At 30.3% G+C, this 15,999-nt stretch overlaps 1 protein-coding gene across 8 annotated transcripts in view; it reads right to left on the reverse strand.

The window, feature by feature from the left end:
- Positions 1-15,999, reverse strand: part of Gyf (GIGYF family protein Gyf) — a 79,437-nt gene that overhangs the window by 12,280 nt on the left and 51,158 nt on the right. For 3 of the 8 annotated variants that reach the window (XM_067047228.1, XM_067047230.1, XM_067047227.1), the window contains exons 15-23: positions 14,195-14,368; positions 14,027-14,113; positions 12,900-12,946; positions 11,824-11,977; positions 9,940-10,088; positions 6,892-7,033; positions 4,710-4,907; positions 2,159-2,291; positions 1,060-1,317 (exon numbers count right to left, since the gene is read on the reverse strand). In XM_067047228.1, coding sequence (XP_066903329.1) covers positions 1,060-1,317; positions 2,159-2,291; positions 4,710-4,907; positions 6,892-7,033; positions 9,940-10,088; positions 11,824-11,977; positions 12,900-12,946; positions 14,027-14,113; positions 14,195-14,368 — 1,342 coding nt within the window. The remainder of the gene's footprint in view (positions 1-1,059; positions 1,318-2,158; positions 2,292-4,709; positions 4,908-6,891; positions 7,034-9,939; positions 10,089-11,823; positions 11,978-12,899; positions 12,947-14,026; positions 14,114-14,194; positions 14,369-15,999) is intronic. The other 5 variants (XM_024361256.2, XM_024361258.2, XM_067047229.1 and 2 more) reach the window with 4 other exon arrangements.

Raw genomic sequence — 15,999 nt, forward strand, 5'->3', positions numbered from 1 at the left:
AATGTTAGTGTCACTATGTGAATCTTATTGTAGTTTATTTATGAAGAGTATTAAAGAAGAGGTTAACATTTAAGGCAACAAAGTCACTTTGTTGGAGTACTTTGAACAATCAGACCAGGCCTGTAAATATGAAACTGGAATTTGCCAATAGATGGCACTAAAGCTCTATATGTAATGCTCATCAAACTTCATCATTGGCACCATTTGCTAGTTTTGACATCTGATCGACATTCACCTCATAACAGTACAAGTTTTATATATCAGAATAGTTTTAATAGTATAGAACACATAGTATTTTGTGGATGGATTTTCTGTTACGATTTCAAGAAAACTACCCTGAAAAGGTTGTCGAAGCATACGATGACCATGCTCCAGGTAAATTACACTGCTTCGAGTTTAATTAAGACAGCGAATTGTTGGATGAGGATGACAATCAAATGTAACAACTTGTGAATAAATTGAATGTGACATGAGGAACCATCTCAAAATGTTTGAAAGTCAAGGGGAAGACCCAGAAGACAAGAAATAGGGTACTATGTGAACTGAATTAAAGCAAACTGGAAAACTGATACAAAAGAAAGTCATTTCTCCATCGAACAGTCAGTGGCAATGAAAAGTGGATATATTTCAAGAAGCCTAAGCCCAAAAGATCATAGGTAAACCCAGAAGGAAGAACCATGGCATAAACTGCAAGGCCTGAGGACAATCCTTTGTATTTTGTACAATCAGAAGGGAGTGTTCTATAATGAGCGCTGCAACAATTAATGTTACTGATAGCAGACGATCTATTTCAATCAATAAGCATCAAATACATAAATTGTCCTAGATTGGAAAAGTGTATAACTAGTGATGGGCAATACTTTGAATAAAATATATATATAAATATATATAAATGAATATAAATGTTACTTTCAAGAAGTATTGTAGTTGTGAAAAATCTATATTTAAAAAAAAAAAAAGTTTGAACATTAAACTTGAATTGAAGCAAGCAGAAGAAAAAGATGTTGCTTTTAAATTAATTTGATTTGATGTTAAACAGTTATTTTTAAAAATACTAACTATCAACATTAGCATGAAGAGCATTCAGTTGACGTGAGCACCATTGAGAGAACTCGTCTTCCTCAGATTGAGAGGGTTGCGAGAACAACTTCATCACAGCCTGTTCTTCTCTCTTGGCCTTATTCTGTACAGACTTGGGCGGCTCTGGTTGCGATTGGATCACGCCGCTCAGCCTGCCGGATCCTCCACCACTGCTTACTTTATCATATTCCCAAAAACCTTTTTGAGACGAAGAAAGGCTGCTAACCGGATTTAATCCTGTAACAAAGGAGGAAACAGATTTAATAAAAAATCATAATAATTATAAAAAATTTAATGTAATTATAGATATTTATACCATTATAAACAAATGGTATGAATATCTATAATTTTTGGTTACAGAAGTGAACCTGTACTTGACAAAACAGCGGATATAGCGTTTTATATTGTTTTTTTTTTAGTTTTAAAGAAGTAGTACTAGGGTAGGGGTAGCAGACTGAATTTGTTAACAAAAAAGAAAATCAAATCGTCAACAATTGCTGATTTGATCAGAGCTAAACAAACATGAGCGCTGGCCTTGGGCATTTGATGCTCCCTCACAGTAACATCATTAGTGTCCTCTTTTCCCTTTCACAAAAAAAAGTAATTTATTATAAAAGCTGTTATATATCACTTTATATCTCAATTATTTCATTCAATATGTCTCTAATTCAAGTTCTAGTTTTTATAAATAAAAACTTAAATAAATTTCTAGAATTTTATTAGAAATTTTAAAAACATAATCTTTTTTAAAGAAGTTGGTCATTTTTTTTTCCTTCTGATACTTCTGCAGAAACCTCTTCTCTCAGAAGTAAGAGGATTTGCTGCTACGGTATATCATTCTCTGTTGGCCACTTCAGGTAGTGATTAAAATGTAAATGATTTTTTTTTTTTTTTTGCATCAGTCGAAATTTGGATTACTGAGATTACACTGTATAGTGATTTGATAATCATACCCAAGGTTTTTTTATTATTACACTGCAGCTATCTTTGACTTAAAATATTAAGGACAGAAATTCTGCTATTTTGGGAGAATGACAGATAAATAACATACACAAAATATGAAAGATAAAATGCATACCAGAAGCCTGCCACGCAGACGTCCCCCAGCTGAGACCTTGGCTCCAGGAACCGAGGCCCGAGCTGTTTACAATGGAAGCCGCAGCCTTCTCCTTCTCCCGCTCCTTATCCTTCTCCAATTGCTGTAACAATTGCTAACCATAATATACACCATGTGTAGTTACTATCAACAAAAAATCTTGAGCTTATACGTATTTCTAAGAATGAACTAGTTATAAATTAATACAATTATTAATTAAAAATAACCCTTGCCGATCGAGATAAAGAAACCCTTAGAGATAGAGGTAATAAACAATTAGATAAATAATAAATATTTTTTATAATGATAAAATTATTAAAGAGAAAGTGGATATAAATTACAAATAAACCATAAAAAAATTAAATAAATCGAAGGAACAAAAAAAAAAAAAAAACTCAAAATATTTTCTCATTTCATTCAATGATACAACAATAGAAGTAGTAATTAATCCTGAGATGTAATTGCAGTTTTAGATGACAAAATATTATACCAAAATCTAAGAGAAAACTTCCTAACAAGTAATCCATATATTGGACAATTTTCTTCCACTATCTAGGAGGCAGGACAAAACAGTTGGTATCAGAAAATTTATATTTCCAATAATGTAACTAATATAATATAACTAGGTTGAATAAATAAAGTGAATCAATCAATTATAATTTTCAAGAAAAAAAAAATTGGTCATTTTTAATTAGTTACTCCATTATAATAACCTATAAGAAATATATTCACTTTGAAAATTATAATTTGTAATCTAAAACAAAAATAATTAATTGGCAATTTCGGTAGGGCTCAATTAATTTGTAAGATAGTAATATTTCAATCTACTAGATGAGTTGGGCTCAATAACATAAATAATTCGATTTTAATCTTTTAGTTTTTATTATCAACAACTGTATACTGTTCTATGTAATTCTATAAAACTTTTATTAAGTATACTTATATTAGAACACTTATGAAATACAAGAATAATCATGTTTCTTCCCTTAATTCAATGATACTAATTGTATTTTTTATATAATCTGTGAGATGAATGGCCTGATAAAGTCTTCTAAATATTTTTAAGGCGGATTATTCATGTGATGATGTAAAAATGATGTTGGAAGATAGTCCGGAAGGCGGTTAAGAAAGGTAAAAATCGTAAAACCTAAAGGTAAGCAAAAATTAGCTGTAGTTAAAGCTAATAGCTAAAATTGTCATGGATACAATATTTATTTATCAATGGTTCATTCATGAATAAGGGTCGTATCCATGGCGATTTTAGCTATTTGCTTTAACTACAGCTAGCTAATTTTTGCTTTAACTACAGCTAATTTTTGCTTACCTTTAGGTTTTACGATTTTGTACCTTTCTGTACCCCCTTCCGGACTATCTTCCAACATCATTTTTACATTATCACATGAATAATCCGCCTTAAAAATATTTACAAGACTTTATCAAGCCATTCATCTCACAGATAAAATAAAAATTATTATAATATTAACTAAAAGATTAAAATCAGAATTATTTATGTTATTGAGCACAACTCATCTAGTAGATTGAAATATTACTATCTTACAAATTAATTGAGCCTTACCGACATTGCCAATTAATTATTTTTGTTTTAGATTAGAAAGTATAATTTTCAAAGTGAATATATTTCTTATAGTTTATTATAATGGAGTAACTAATTAAAAATGACCAATTACCTAAACTCTGATTAGAACTAAATGTGAACAAGACACAAACCTAGTAAAATTGTTACTAGTTGTACATAACGAGAGGTGTAGCCTTGAGTATTTTGCTCATATTGGAAAATAAATGTCTATATTTTCCTAGTATTTCATCTGATCCATATATACTTTAATCTACCTTCCATTAAACCTTTGATGTTGTTACTCCCTCTTTCACCTCCCCACCTATACTCAATTTAGTATTGCTCAGGCCCCCTTGCAACAGTAAGACAGCATTTCTTTCACCAGTACACTCCTAACGTGACATTTTTTTTTTTCTCATTTGAGCAGTTTACTCACCTTGACACCTCCTGCGTTTCTTATTTTAAATCATGAGCCGAGGCAAAAAGATCTTAAATCTTTAACGAAATCTGAACAATTCAGCCTCTGATGGAGGAGCTACAATTTACAATTCAATTTCAAATTGCATTAAAAGTAATCGTAAATATTTTTGTCATCATCACACCCCATAATATAATGGGTTCCTCTTTTTTATATTAATGTTTAGACTCTTTCTAATTATATTAAATTGTTCTATCATATTTATCTTTTATTTATCTTATACAATTTGTTTCATCCCCTCCTATTCCTCATCCTACCACCAGTTTCATTCGGGTGAGCATCTTCTTTATCATATTTCTTCTGATATCTCTTTTTATCACTTTACTTATAATTTAGTGTATTTTTAATTTTTCCATTAGGGAAGCAAAGAACAATTACTTAAAATAGATTCAATAAAAATAAGAACTATCATGTTTAACTAGATAAATTAATACATATATGAAATTTACTAGTGAGAAAGAAGTGTGTGTCATGTATACCTTGAAGAACTGACGCTGCTGCTCAGCCTGGATATCAGCTAAAGATTCCACTTGGGTTTGAGGCCTCGCTGCCTGCTCGGTCCACTTTAGCTGGAGGCCTCCTTTGGAACCAATGCTCTGCTGCTGCTGCTGTTGTAGCTGCTGTTGCTGTTCCAACTGTTGTTGCGCCTGTTGTTGGAGGCCACGTAACAGCTGTTGCTAATAAAAGTAATATTCTATAGCCCTAAAGGTTGCCACAAATAAATTTAATAAATATTGTTAAGTATACTTTTTTTCTTTCAATTTGGCGCATTTGATAAAATCTTGAAAGATAATAAGCACTAAATAACATTGAAGATAATAAATATATTTTTAGTATTATTTAATAATTAACCAGTATACTGCTATAATTTAGTTGTAAACATTGATCAAGCAAACAAAAAAAAAAAAATAAAATAAACCCTGAGGACGGTTTGTATTAGTCATTTAAATTGAATGGAGGGAGTATAAATTTATTATTTTTTTTTAAGAAAAAATTAATTATAACACATGTGATGAAACAAGATACGGGAATTTAAATAAGTTTTCCCACCTTTCCATGCACTGCTTTCTCTTTTGATATTAAGTTCTGCCTTTCCCCGCTAGAGTTTGGCAGTCAGTCTTTCTCAAGCCTCAGACCAGATAACACATAGCAGCATTAGAATTACCCATCTTTTCCTTACTTTACCCCTAATTTTCTATCATTATTTTCCATGAATGCAATATATGATACAAGAAATACCAGTTCAAGTTTAAGACATAAGTTATCTAATCTCCTCTTTTTCATTAAACTAACCTAATACAACTTGCACATTTCATTTTATGAACTAGCGTTAATTTAAACTCCCCAATAAAAATACAGTTCATTCAATTCCAGACAGTTGTCTTCATAGCTAAGGCTCAAACCTTCCTCTTAAAAGGAAAGACAAACAAGGGAAGCCTGTATAAACTTCGGAGTGAGAATACATCCAAGTGACGTAGTGACCAATCTTAGTATTAAGTACTAAGATATGATTTGTGGCAACATCTAAATGAGGTATCAGACAATGAAGATATACAAAGGATTGCTAGGTAACCTGAAGGATGCGTCCATACCAAAAGAGCCAGTTATTGTCTATCCATAAGATTTATCTGCTGTGGAATACGATCAACAATAGGATTGTATCTCATGCAGTGATATAGATCTTAATAAGGCTACAGCATAACTAGTTAAGTTAAGAGAGAGAGACCTTGTAAGTGCCTATGTACTAGTTTGAAAGGAACCCCATCATCGTTCATCAAGTCTGTTGAGGAGAAATGTTTTGATTTTGAAAATGTGAAAGTAATACATGAGAAAGATAATAATTTTAAAAACAAAAATTATAGAAATAATATATATTTCTAAAAGATTAACAGTAAATTTTAAAAAAGGTTTAAAAAACCTTAACCACCATTATATAAGTAAAATTAATATGCAGTGAATTGGAAATATTTTTTTTTTAAATTGAATAAAAATATCAATAAAATAGTAAAAAAACATGGATAACGTTAGAAACGAGATGAATGTTGGTTCAATTTTTTTATCCATAAAAATTTATACATAGATGAAAATAAGTTTGCAAATTATGTTATTTTAGAAAGAAAAATAGAATTTTATCTATTAAATTAATAGAAATGAAAGATAAAATATTAAGCATAAAAATTTGTTGATAACAGAGTTCTGGCCAGGTGAAGAAAGGATTTGGTAATATTATAGTTTTGTGAATGTGTTATATGAAAAAATTGTTAATAATTAAATTAATTTAATGAAAATAAAAATAATTATGAGTTAATTACTATTATTAGAAAATTATTAAAATAAACTGTGACATTAATTGATAAATATATGTTTTTAAAGATAAGTGACTTGGGTAGCCTGCAATAGAGAGAAAAAAAAATAATAATCTGGAATCAGTTGTGAGATGTTAGTAGAAATATAGTGTAATACGTTGAGTGATATGTAAGTAAAAAATATGAATATTTTTGATCTCCCTTTGATAATGGCCTGAGGACCAAACCGTTAGAGAAAGAAAAAGTTGAGAGATAAGGATCAAAAGAAATTTATAGTTTTATTAAGTAACCTACTCTCTCAAAAAAAAAATTATATAATATATTAATAAACTAAAAGACTAACTACTAATGTTACCTGTTCCCGCTCACTCCTTTGAATATCGAGAATACTGGTACTGGAAGCTGTGGGGGGGCACCACTGAGACCGCTGAACTTTCGCCATCACGTCAGCCGCAGCCTGCTGACTCCTTTTTTTTGCTGCTTCTTCGGCCTCTTTCCTTAACCAACAGAAAATAATAAAATAGTTCAGATAATTTTACTGAAACATTAATGTGAAAAATGTTAATGCTCTATTGAACAACATGCAGAAAGTAATAACTTCAACGAACTAATCAAAAAAGAACAGCAATTAAAACATTAGTTTGAAGACTCCTCTGGAAAGTTTTCAGAAGTTCCCAATGCCACAGATAGATTTTTCGAACCAACTAAATAAAACAGACTATTCTAGTAGAGAGTAATATATTTGTAAAAAAAATACAAGTTTGCCGCTGAAGTATTAAAATGCTTACTACTAGTTTCTAAGTTGTCTCATATGAATCAATCTGAACTAGGGTTCCAGAAGTGAAAAAACCCACAGTACAATTACGATTTTAATACTTTCCTAAAATAAATTAACAAATATATGGAGTATAAATGATCTAAAACTGAATCTGATAAGGTTTTTCAAATAAAGGAAATGAAAATATGTGCAAGAGACATTTAGGTAAGGCAGAACAAATTAGATATTTAAAGAACCATCAAATTTTGTATGATATAAGCAATGTTCACTATGACCAATCTATCTCTAAACATTATAACCATTGCATACATATGATTTTATGTGCACAGTGAGGTTTTCACTATAGGCAAGTAATTTAAAAATGATTTTTCAAGCAGTTATCTACAGAATAGGTTTTCCTATTATATTATATTGACAAAATATTCCATATTATAGGGAAGCTTTCAAGGATGAGACCATATAATGTCCGGCTTTATGTAAATTGGTATTTGATGAATTGTTAGGGGGAGCTAGAACAGCATCGGTTCCTGTAACAGCTCATGTCGAAAAACTGGTAAATATGGTGACGAACAGCAGAACCGGAATATGGAAGAATCAGAAAAGACTGCCAACCTAGTAGGACGATGGTGTGGGAGGAAGACACCGAAAACAAGCACAGCTAAGACTCAGACCATCCTCCAGACAGGAAAGATAGATACAACACACCCTTTAAATATTATCATCAAAGGCACAAGTAAACATCTGGGGTTGGGCAGAAATTATTGCATGATTAATTATATAAATAATATTACACTATAATTACACTAAGATAACCGTTTAATTGTCCAAAACATCAAAAATTATCGGTTTTAATTACACTGATGTAATTGTGAGGCACAATAATAATTACTATAATTGTGTTAAGTAATTACAATTACTTCTTGACCCTTACCGATTGCAATTACTATCAAATCTAATTTACCTCATGTGTGAATTCAGTATAATTGAATATATTTCTTATGAGCAGAAATCCTGAAAGCTAAAATAAATTGATACCCTATGACGCGATCATAAAATCCATTTTATATTAATTTTTATCATCTTGGAAAACACATAAATAAACCGCAATGTGATAATAAATCTATATGCCACCGCCCAATCTTAAACTTGATATCATTTTCATATTTTAGAGCCATTGTAAAATAGTTGTTTTCCATTTTGGTGATTAGTAATTGGAATTACTATTGTATTTCTGCAATGTCAAATTACAGTAATTGTAATTACTTTTTGCCCAACTCAGAATACATCTTAGTAAGGTAGTACCTTGGCATAAGTTTCTAAAGAGGATTCAATAGGATCCATTAATTGGAATACATGGGAAATAAGGTTGTCCAGACTACTGGTCTAGTAATTCCTCACAGGGAATGGGAGTTTCCATGGAAAGTAGCATGGTTTGGAAAAGACATAGATCTCCTCTGCCCCATTTGTAGAGTTTGTAGATGATTGAGCACATCCTTCGAGAAACTGAAAGCTGACCTGCTGAAGGGAACTGGACTACCTCAGCTTGGGAAACTACAGTCGGCCCTACTCATTTCAACAAACCAAGAAGACCTGTTCCAGAGCTACTACCTCACAGAGAAGGTGAGTAAGATGGAGGAAACCATGGAGAGGGAAATATGCGATTTCATTTTAATCAACCGCAATCTCAAGATTTCAACTAAGTTTTGTAATTAGTTTAAAAGTTATATGGAAATTCGTAGTTACTTGGGTATTTACAGTAGGGCGATATTATGCATGGTTACAGGAGTACAGTGTCTTACTCACTGAACTAAAAATTTACTTAGGAAGAATGAATGTGAAGTTGATATTTTCATCAATACTTCACTCCATAAGTTGGTATCCTACAAAGATTCCAAAAATAAATATAAAATACTTACTTAAAAAAAAGTTCACCAACACTTGGAAATAGGTTAATTCGTCATGGAGACCTCAATTAATCAATCTCATGTTACATGATTAATTATTCCAATAAAATAATACAAAGATATTCATTTTGCTGCAGAAAATTTCCATGAAAAAGTTAACATTAAAACTAGGAACAAATTATAAATAAATAATTAGAAAATAAGATAGTCACTTAATCATTACATTTAATAGAAAATAAGAAGGAAGAAAAGTCATTGCAAAAGATAGCTATAATCACAGAAAAACTCGACATTGTAATAAAAAAAAAAGGTTTGTTTCTATCAAAAATATTAATATAAATATTAGCTTATAAAAATAAACAAAAACAATCATCATCCTAGTTGTTAATACAAAAACTTTTCAACACAAAGAGACACCATAATTTGAAAAATCAAAAATTCGAAGTGATGACAGAAGCTACTGGAGGAAAACAAAGGAAAGAGGAGTAATTAAGATAAACAAAAATAAAACACTCAAAAGACTGCAAGCAATAACACACTAAAGTAAGAGAAATAATCGCTGGAACGGGAGAAACGCTCACATTTAATATATTTGGAAAGAAGTGCATTAATCTGTCATTTTCCCAGTTTAATACAAAATAAATATTAAAACAATTATAATTAAAAGTAAAAGTCTCTAGGTGAAACAGAAACTACTACAACACTACAGCTGCTCACTTACTTTTTCCTCTCTTCCTCTCTCAGTCTTTCCCTCTCTTTATTTTCTTCTTCTTTCCTACGCTTTTCTTCTTCTTTCTTTCTTTTTTCTTCTTCCTTTCTCCTTTTTTCCTCCCCTTTTTTCTGCCTTTCAACTTCTGCTCTTCGTGAAGCCTAGTGAGAACAGAAATAATAAAATTAAAAACACTTTCATAAAACATTTATTCCAAAAAATTGAGAACATTGAACATGGATAAACTTAAGCCATAACTAAATACTGAATACTTACTCGCAATCCATGAAACAAACATTTTGAAAGAAATTCAAATTTTACTCAACAACTTTAAAAAAGAAAATATCAAAATATGCATTTCAGAAATTCAGAATGGCAACTTAATTTTGAATGAATCCTTCGAACTTCTTAACATACAACAATTGGCTCAATGACTGACGCCTCAAAAGAGGAACAGAGGTTATTGGTGTGGCATCAACTAATTGTCAGAAAGATGGAAAAAATGAATTATATTATTATTATATGTAATATTATACGAGTTAACATTACGCATTTGGTTAACTTGATGTTTCAATGTTAGGCAGCCCATCCTTAGGGAGATGTTGGCCTGTATTTTAAGGTCCATTAATCCTCTTCCCTTAATAATCAAGTTGTTAATGAAATAAAACTGGAGTTTCTCAAGTACATAGATTAGTCGAGCTCCTCACCAAAATAGTTTTATTCGCTAACAAGCCTTATTTTATTTTCTGAAAATTCCTTTTTCTGGAAATTCTCCTACTCTATGTCAGAAACATTTTTCAATATTACCTTAAACCATGGACCTCATGAAGTATGAGGTCTAAAAAATTTATTCATATTATTAATATAAAAATTTTAATTTAAGATTGATGAAATAGAGCCTGTGTTGAAATAAAATTTCTTTTAGTTGATTCTGTCTTGCCTGTTAGTCCAGCTGTCAATTCTCCAATTAATAGAAAAGGATAGGACTAATCTTCCTTCTAAGGTGAACCCTCACTTACTTATCTCCCATTATATTTTAATTAAATAACAATTTAAGCATTTGATTATTCATAAAAATGTTTAAGAAGTAATATGTGGAATATTCCTCTTATGTCTTGGTGCTATTTCACTAACATATAGGTACTTCTACCGATTTTCTTGTGGATTATAAAGTGTCCTAGTTATAGTTCAATATTTTCTTTATTTGGTGATCCAACTCTTAAAGCTTGGATAAATTATTTTTCTCCGGCTTTAAATATGGTTAAGTTCTTATTTTTCTCAAATTTAGTTTAATTGCTTTTTCTCCTTTTCTCGATTATAATCTGATAAGATAATAGGAGTTTCTTGTGATGGTGTACTTCAATACACCTATTTGTAAGTCGCCAAGTATTTATTGCTCTAAAGCACTTTAAACCTACCTCACCCGGACAGACCCTTTATACTGCACCATGTAATATAATAAACAGTGTCTAATAAGAAATCCCTAACTTAAGGCCGAATTTGACTTGAATATGTGTCAAGGAAAAAAAGTTAGTGCCTATATAAGTAAGAGATGAAAGTTGATAAAATTCATATGGGACTAATCTTTGTACCAATGAGCACAATCCCTGAAAATTGAGTCAAAATGAGTTTAGCAATAATACCAGAATTTGACTACAGACAGTCACAGACCAAAATCGTTCCTTAATGTCTAATACATTAAGTACTAGGGAATATTTTCAATTCCCTCAACACGATATTTTTCACTTCCTGCATTAATACCAAAATTTTTTATCTTCGAAGTACTGAGCAAATTTAAAACATAAAATAAATGATAAAAATATTGGTGGTAGACTGAAAAAGGGTAGAAAAAAATAATACACTAACAAATATAAAATAATAAAAATGGTGAGTTACCTCTTGTTTTTTCCTTATTTCTTCTTCTTCTGCTCTCCTTCTTGCGAGGCTTTCCTCTTCCCTTTTAGCGGCTTCTTGTTGCTGTTTTTCCCTTTCTTTCTTAGCCTTTTCCTCTTCTTCTTTCCCCTTGGCTTCATCCTCCTCAGCTGCTTTTCTGTTTTTTGTTTTTTTTTATATTTATTAAACACTTTTTTTTTGCCGGACGAACAAAAACTAAATCACTACGATAACTCTACTCACATAAAAACTAATTTCTTATTTGTTTATATATTTGGAGTTTACAAAGAAATATTTTTTATTCTATTGAAGCTACAAAAATTAAACATTAACCAACCATAAGGGAAAATGAAAGATATACTTAAAAAATAAAAATAAAATAAAATAAAAACTTAATTTAGTGAGCATGAATTGAATGAAGGGTGTATAATTGAGAGCAATCCATAAAGTGCAACATCCAAAATAATATTTTAAAAAACATATAAAAACAATGACTCAACACAAAATACAATAGATGGAAAGGAAAGTTTAAACTGACCATTGAGAAAAGAAGATTTAAAAAATCAGAACGGGGAGGAAAAAAAGAAACAATAGCTTGTCCAATTCCACGACAGAGTATAAAGGAGAAATACTGTCCTATTAGAAATGGTCTTTGACAACACTTATCAAATAAGGCAATGCTAATAAAATGATAAACAGAACATAAAACAGGATTAGAAAACATAAAAACTTAAAACATTTAAAAATATTTTCACAAGGAATCAGGGAAAATAAAATATAAAAATACTACAGAAAAAAGATAACAAAAAATAATAAGTAAAAAGAAAATAAGTGTCCCAAGATACGGTGGCAATGAAAATCATTTCATATCAACATGAGAAAAAAAATAATGTAATTAGTAGGCGAAATGATATACCTTTTATTGTCTATGTATTACTCATAAAAATGCGGCACAATTCATTAGTTGATTTTTAAATGAAATATTAAAGCAATCATTGAATATAATTAACCTCCAACCGACCAAAATATTACAATATAAATAAAACTAGTAGTTATTGTAAATGATAAATTTAACTTACAAAAGTTCTTCTCTCTTTCTTAAATATTCTGCTCTCAATTGCTCTTCCTAAAAAAACAAAAACAAAATTTATAAATATAGGCTTCAACTACCAAAAAATACCTATATATGTATATTTTAAATTACAATCATTTTACAATAAAAATATATATTTGCATTACATGTGTAAAGGGAATTGAGTCCAAAAACATTGTTCTTGAGAAAAATAGAATTGAAAAATATAATGAAGAAAATAAACTTTTTTAAAGTTTAGCAAGTCCTTTACAAAATGTATTTACAGGTCGTTTAGTACAGTGTAAGGAACTTTTTTTTCCACCTCCATTGACATTTCAGAAGTACTGGGTGGTTATCCTACGGGTTACCAGTCTGTTCTAATCAGAGGGTCAAGAAACATTCCATCAGTCTGCCATGAAATAAATATCAACACATCCAGCCTAGATTCAAACCAGAGTCGCTTCTGACTCAAGATCGTTAGTTAAGGTGATATAATGAAATATAATTTTTTTTCATAAAATATTTATTTCACAATAATTATGTATCACACATTCATAAATAAGTATATATAAATGGTAACGCCATATTTAAACAATAATTTTGATTTGGTATCGATTTTTGGTGATCAATTTTCCATTGTTGTTGGGATTACTCAATTTAAGTGTGAAACCTATAACTCTAATGAAAAAGAAGATATCTTTCACTTCTTGAGAACCTGTCCCAAATATGGTGAAATTAAAATAAAATACTTTGAGCAGCAGACCTGCTATCCAGAACAACAAAAGCTATAATTGGAGAGCTCTTAGCAATTATGTACGATGAGCTACACTGGAAAGAGCTCAGGTGTTACTATTTTCTTATTGCTTTAACATAAATGAAGTCTTCTTATTTTAGATTAATGTCTGATTAAAAGCATTGGTTTTAAAGTATATAACATATTTTTTTTTTTTTAAGTTTCGTTATTTATATGTTTTTAATTAAAATTGCGTACAGAATTCGACAGATGTATATTTTTCCATTGTCACAATATTATATTGTTACATTGTCTATGTGTTTTTTAATTGTTGAATGGATCCAATTTTTGTATATTTTTAAAAATAAACACATTAAAAAAAAATACAAATATATACTTACAAGCACTTGTTGTTCAGTCTTAATCCCTTTTGTATTCACATGACCCCATTGACTCCAATTGCCACCTCCATTCCACACAGAATCGATCTGAAAAATTAAACAAATTGATTAAGACAATACATAATACATTTTTCACTTTGAGTACAGCAGATTGAGAGTGGTACTGACCCCAGAGGAGGCCGAGGAGTGATGCTGGTGATGGTGCTGCAGCTTGGAGCTCTGTTGCTGCATTTGCCTAAGCAGGGCCTGTATAGGGGTCTGCCCCGAGGCAACTTGTTGCTGCTGGTGGGCCAGCGAGATGAGTGTCTCCATCACTGGCGAAGGTGCCGGCTCTGCTTTCGCCTGCACCGATGGTAAACAAAACTTAGCTTTCTTATGTTTAGTAATTTACATGCTCCCTCTCAGCCAACTAACAACTGACTTATAAACTCAACAATACTCAGTCAGGGTGTCCAGCAAAATATCTCAAACAAATTCCCTGACTTTTCAGGGTTTTTTTTTCCCCCTCAGGTTTTTCATTCACTAATCAAGCAAAATTTACTTAAATCAATAATATTTTTTACCTTTGACATACATCAAATTCAATTAATCATACATTATTCACTACTATAATTTTTTATCTTTTTTAATAAATTTTGACAAAGTTAAACTTTGAATTAAGGGTTGGAGGTTTACAAAGTTATTTATTGGAGACTGATATTAAACAAAAGAATGCTACATATACATATTTTACAAATATCCAATTATTTGTTAAAAACACGAATTATTTACAAATATCTATGGACAGAATTTCACAAGGTTTGTTTATTTTTTATGCTTCTGTTTCTAAAATATTTAAATATCCATTAAGAAAATAATCTAAATTTTCCAGGGTTTTTTTTTTTTCCTCCAAATTTTCCCTAATCAAGCACAATTTACTTTCAACCAATAATAATTGTTACATCCAACATATGGTCCAACAATCAATTATGTGAACATAAGGTTTTTATTATGTAAAAAAAAAAACTACTCTCGGTTGTTAATATTTATACGGCTAATGAACAAATGACTTCTTAGCATCTTATTGTGTGCACACACATCGGCTGATGTGTTTCTTCAAACTACTTAGTCTTAGTAGCCAGCAGTCTGACCATCTCTGCCTCCTTAATCATTTTCGTCAAGGCGGGCGGAGTCCGGTCAAAGTCGGCTCACCCTCCACGAGGACATAAAAAACTTACCCAGGGGCCCCATCCATCACCCACGGTGATATAAGACTTTTTTTCTATCTTTTTGTTCAACTTCAATATAAAAAAAAATTCCCTGATTTTTCCAGATTTTCCAGGTCCAGAAACCCTGTTAGTATAGTTAAGTAAGTCCTACTGACCCAAATCTACAGATGTTTTGAAAGATACGCCAAGCCATTATTGCTTGATAAGTTATAAGATTTAATAGGATAATTTTTATAAACCAGAAAAAAATAATAAAAACAAAATAAATTTATAATTTTTAATTGATTGAAATAACAATCAACTTATAATTGGAGCACATGATTGAAAGAATGTAAAACAAATCAAAATATTAAAACACTAATACTTGTCAAGCTAAAGCAGTTTGAAGAGTCCAAGATCAATATTTTCTATTAAAGATCTTATTAAAATTATCCAATTTTTAAAATCTGTCAATAGATTTTAAAACTTTGATTAAAAATTTGAAATAGTTTTTCCCCTATGACTGGTATTTCCTGATATATAAAGGAAACTTATTCTAAACTAATGCAAAATTATTTGTACCCTGTTCTTTTCTCTCTTTTTTTTTTTTAATATAACAATGGTTTAAATTAGGAATAAAAAATATTGTTTCAATTCTGGTTTATTATTTTACTGTATATTTATTTGCGTTTGGCAACAAATGAAGCTTTCTCAAAATATTATAAAAAAAAAAAAAAAAATTAAAATAGCAAGCAAACAGCATGAATAATTGAGCCTTAATATATA

The sequence above is a fragment of the Halyomorpha halys genome, unplaced genomic scaffold (assembly GCF_000696795.3).
Source record: "Halyomorpha halys isolate HHAL.00 unplaced genomic scaffold, Hhal_1.1 Scaffold1205.1, whole genome shotgun sequence".
NCBI lineage: Eukaryota > Metazoa > Arthropoda > Insecta > Hemiptera > Pentatomidae > Halyomorpha > Halyomorpha halys.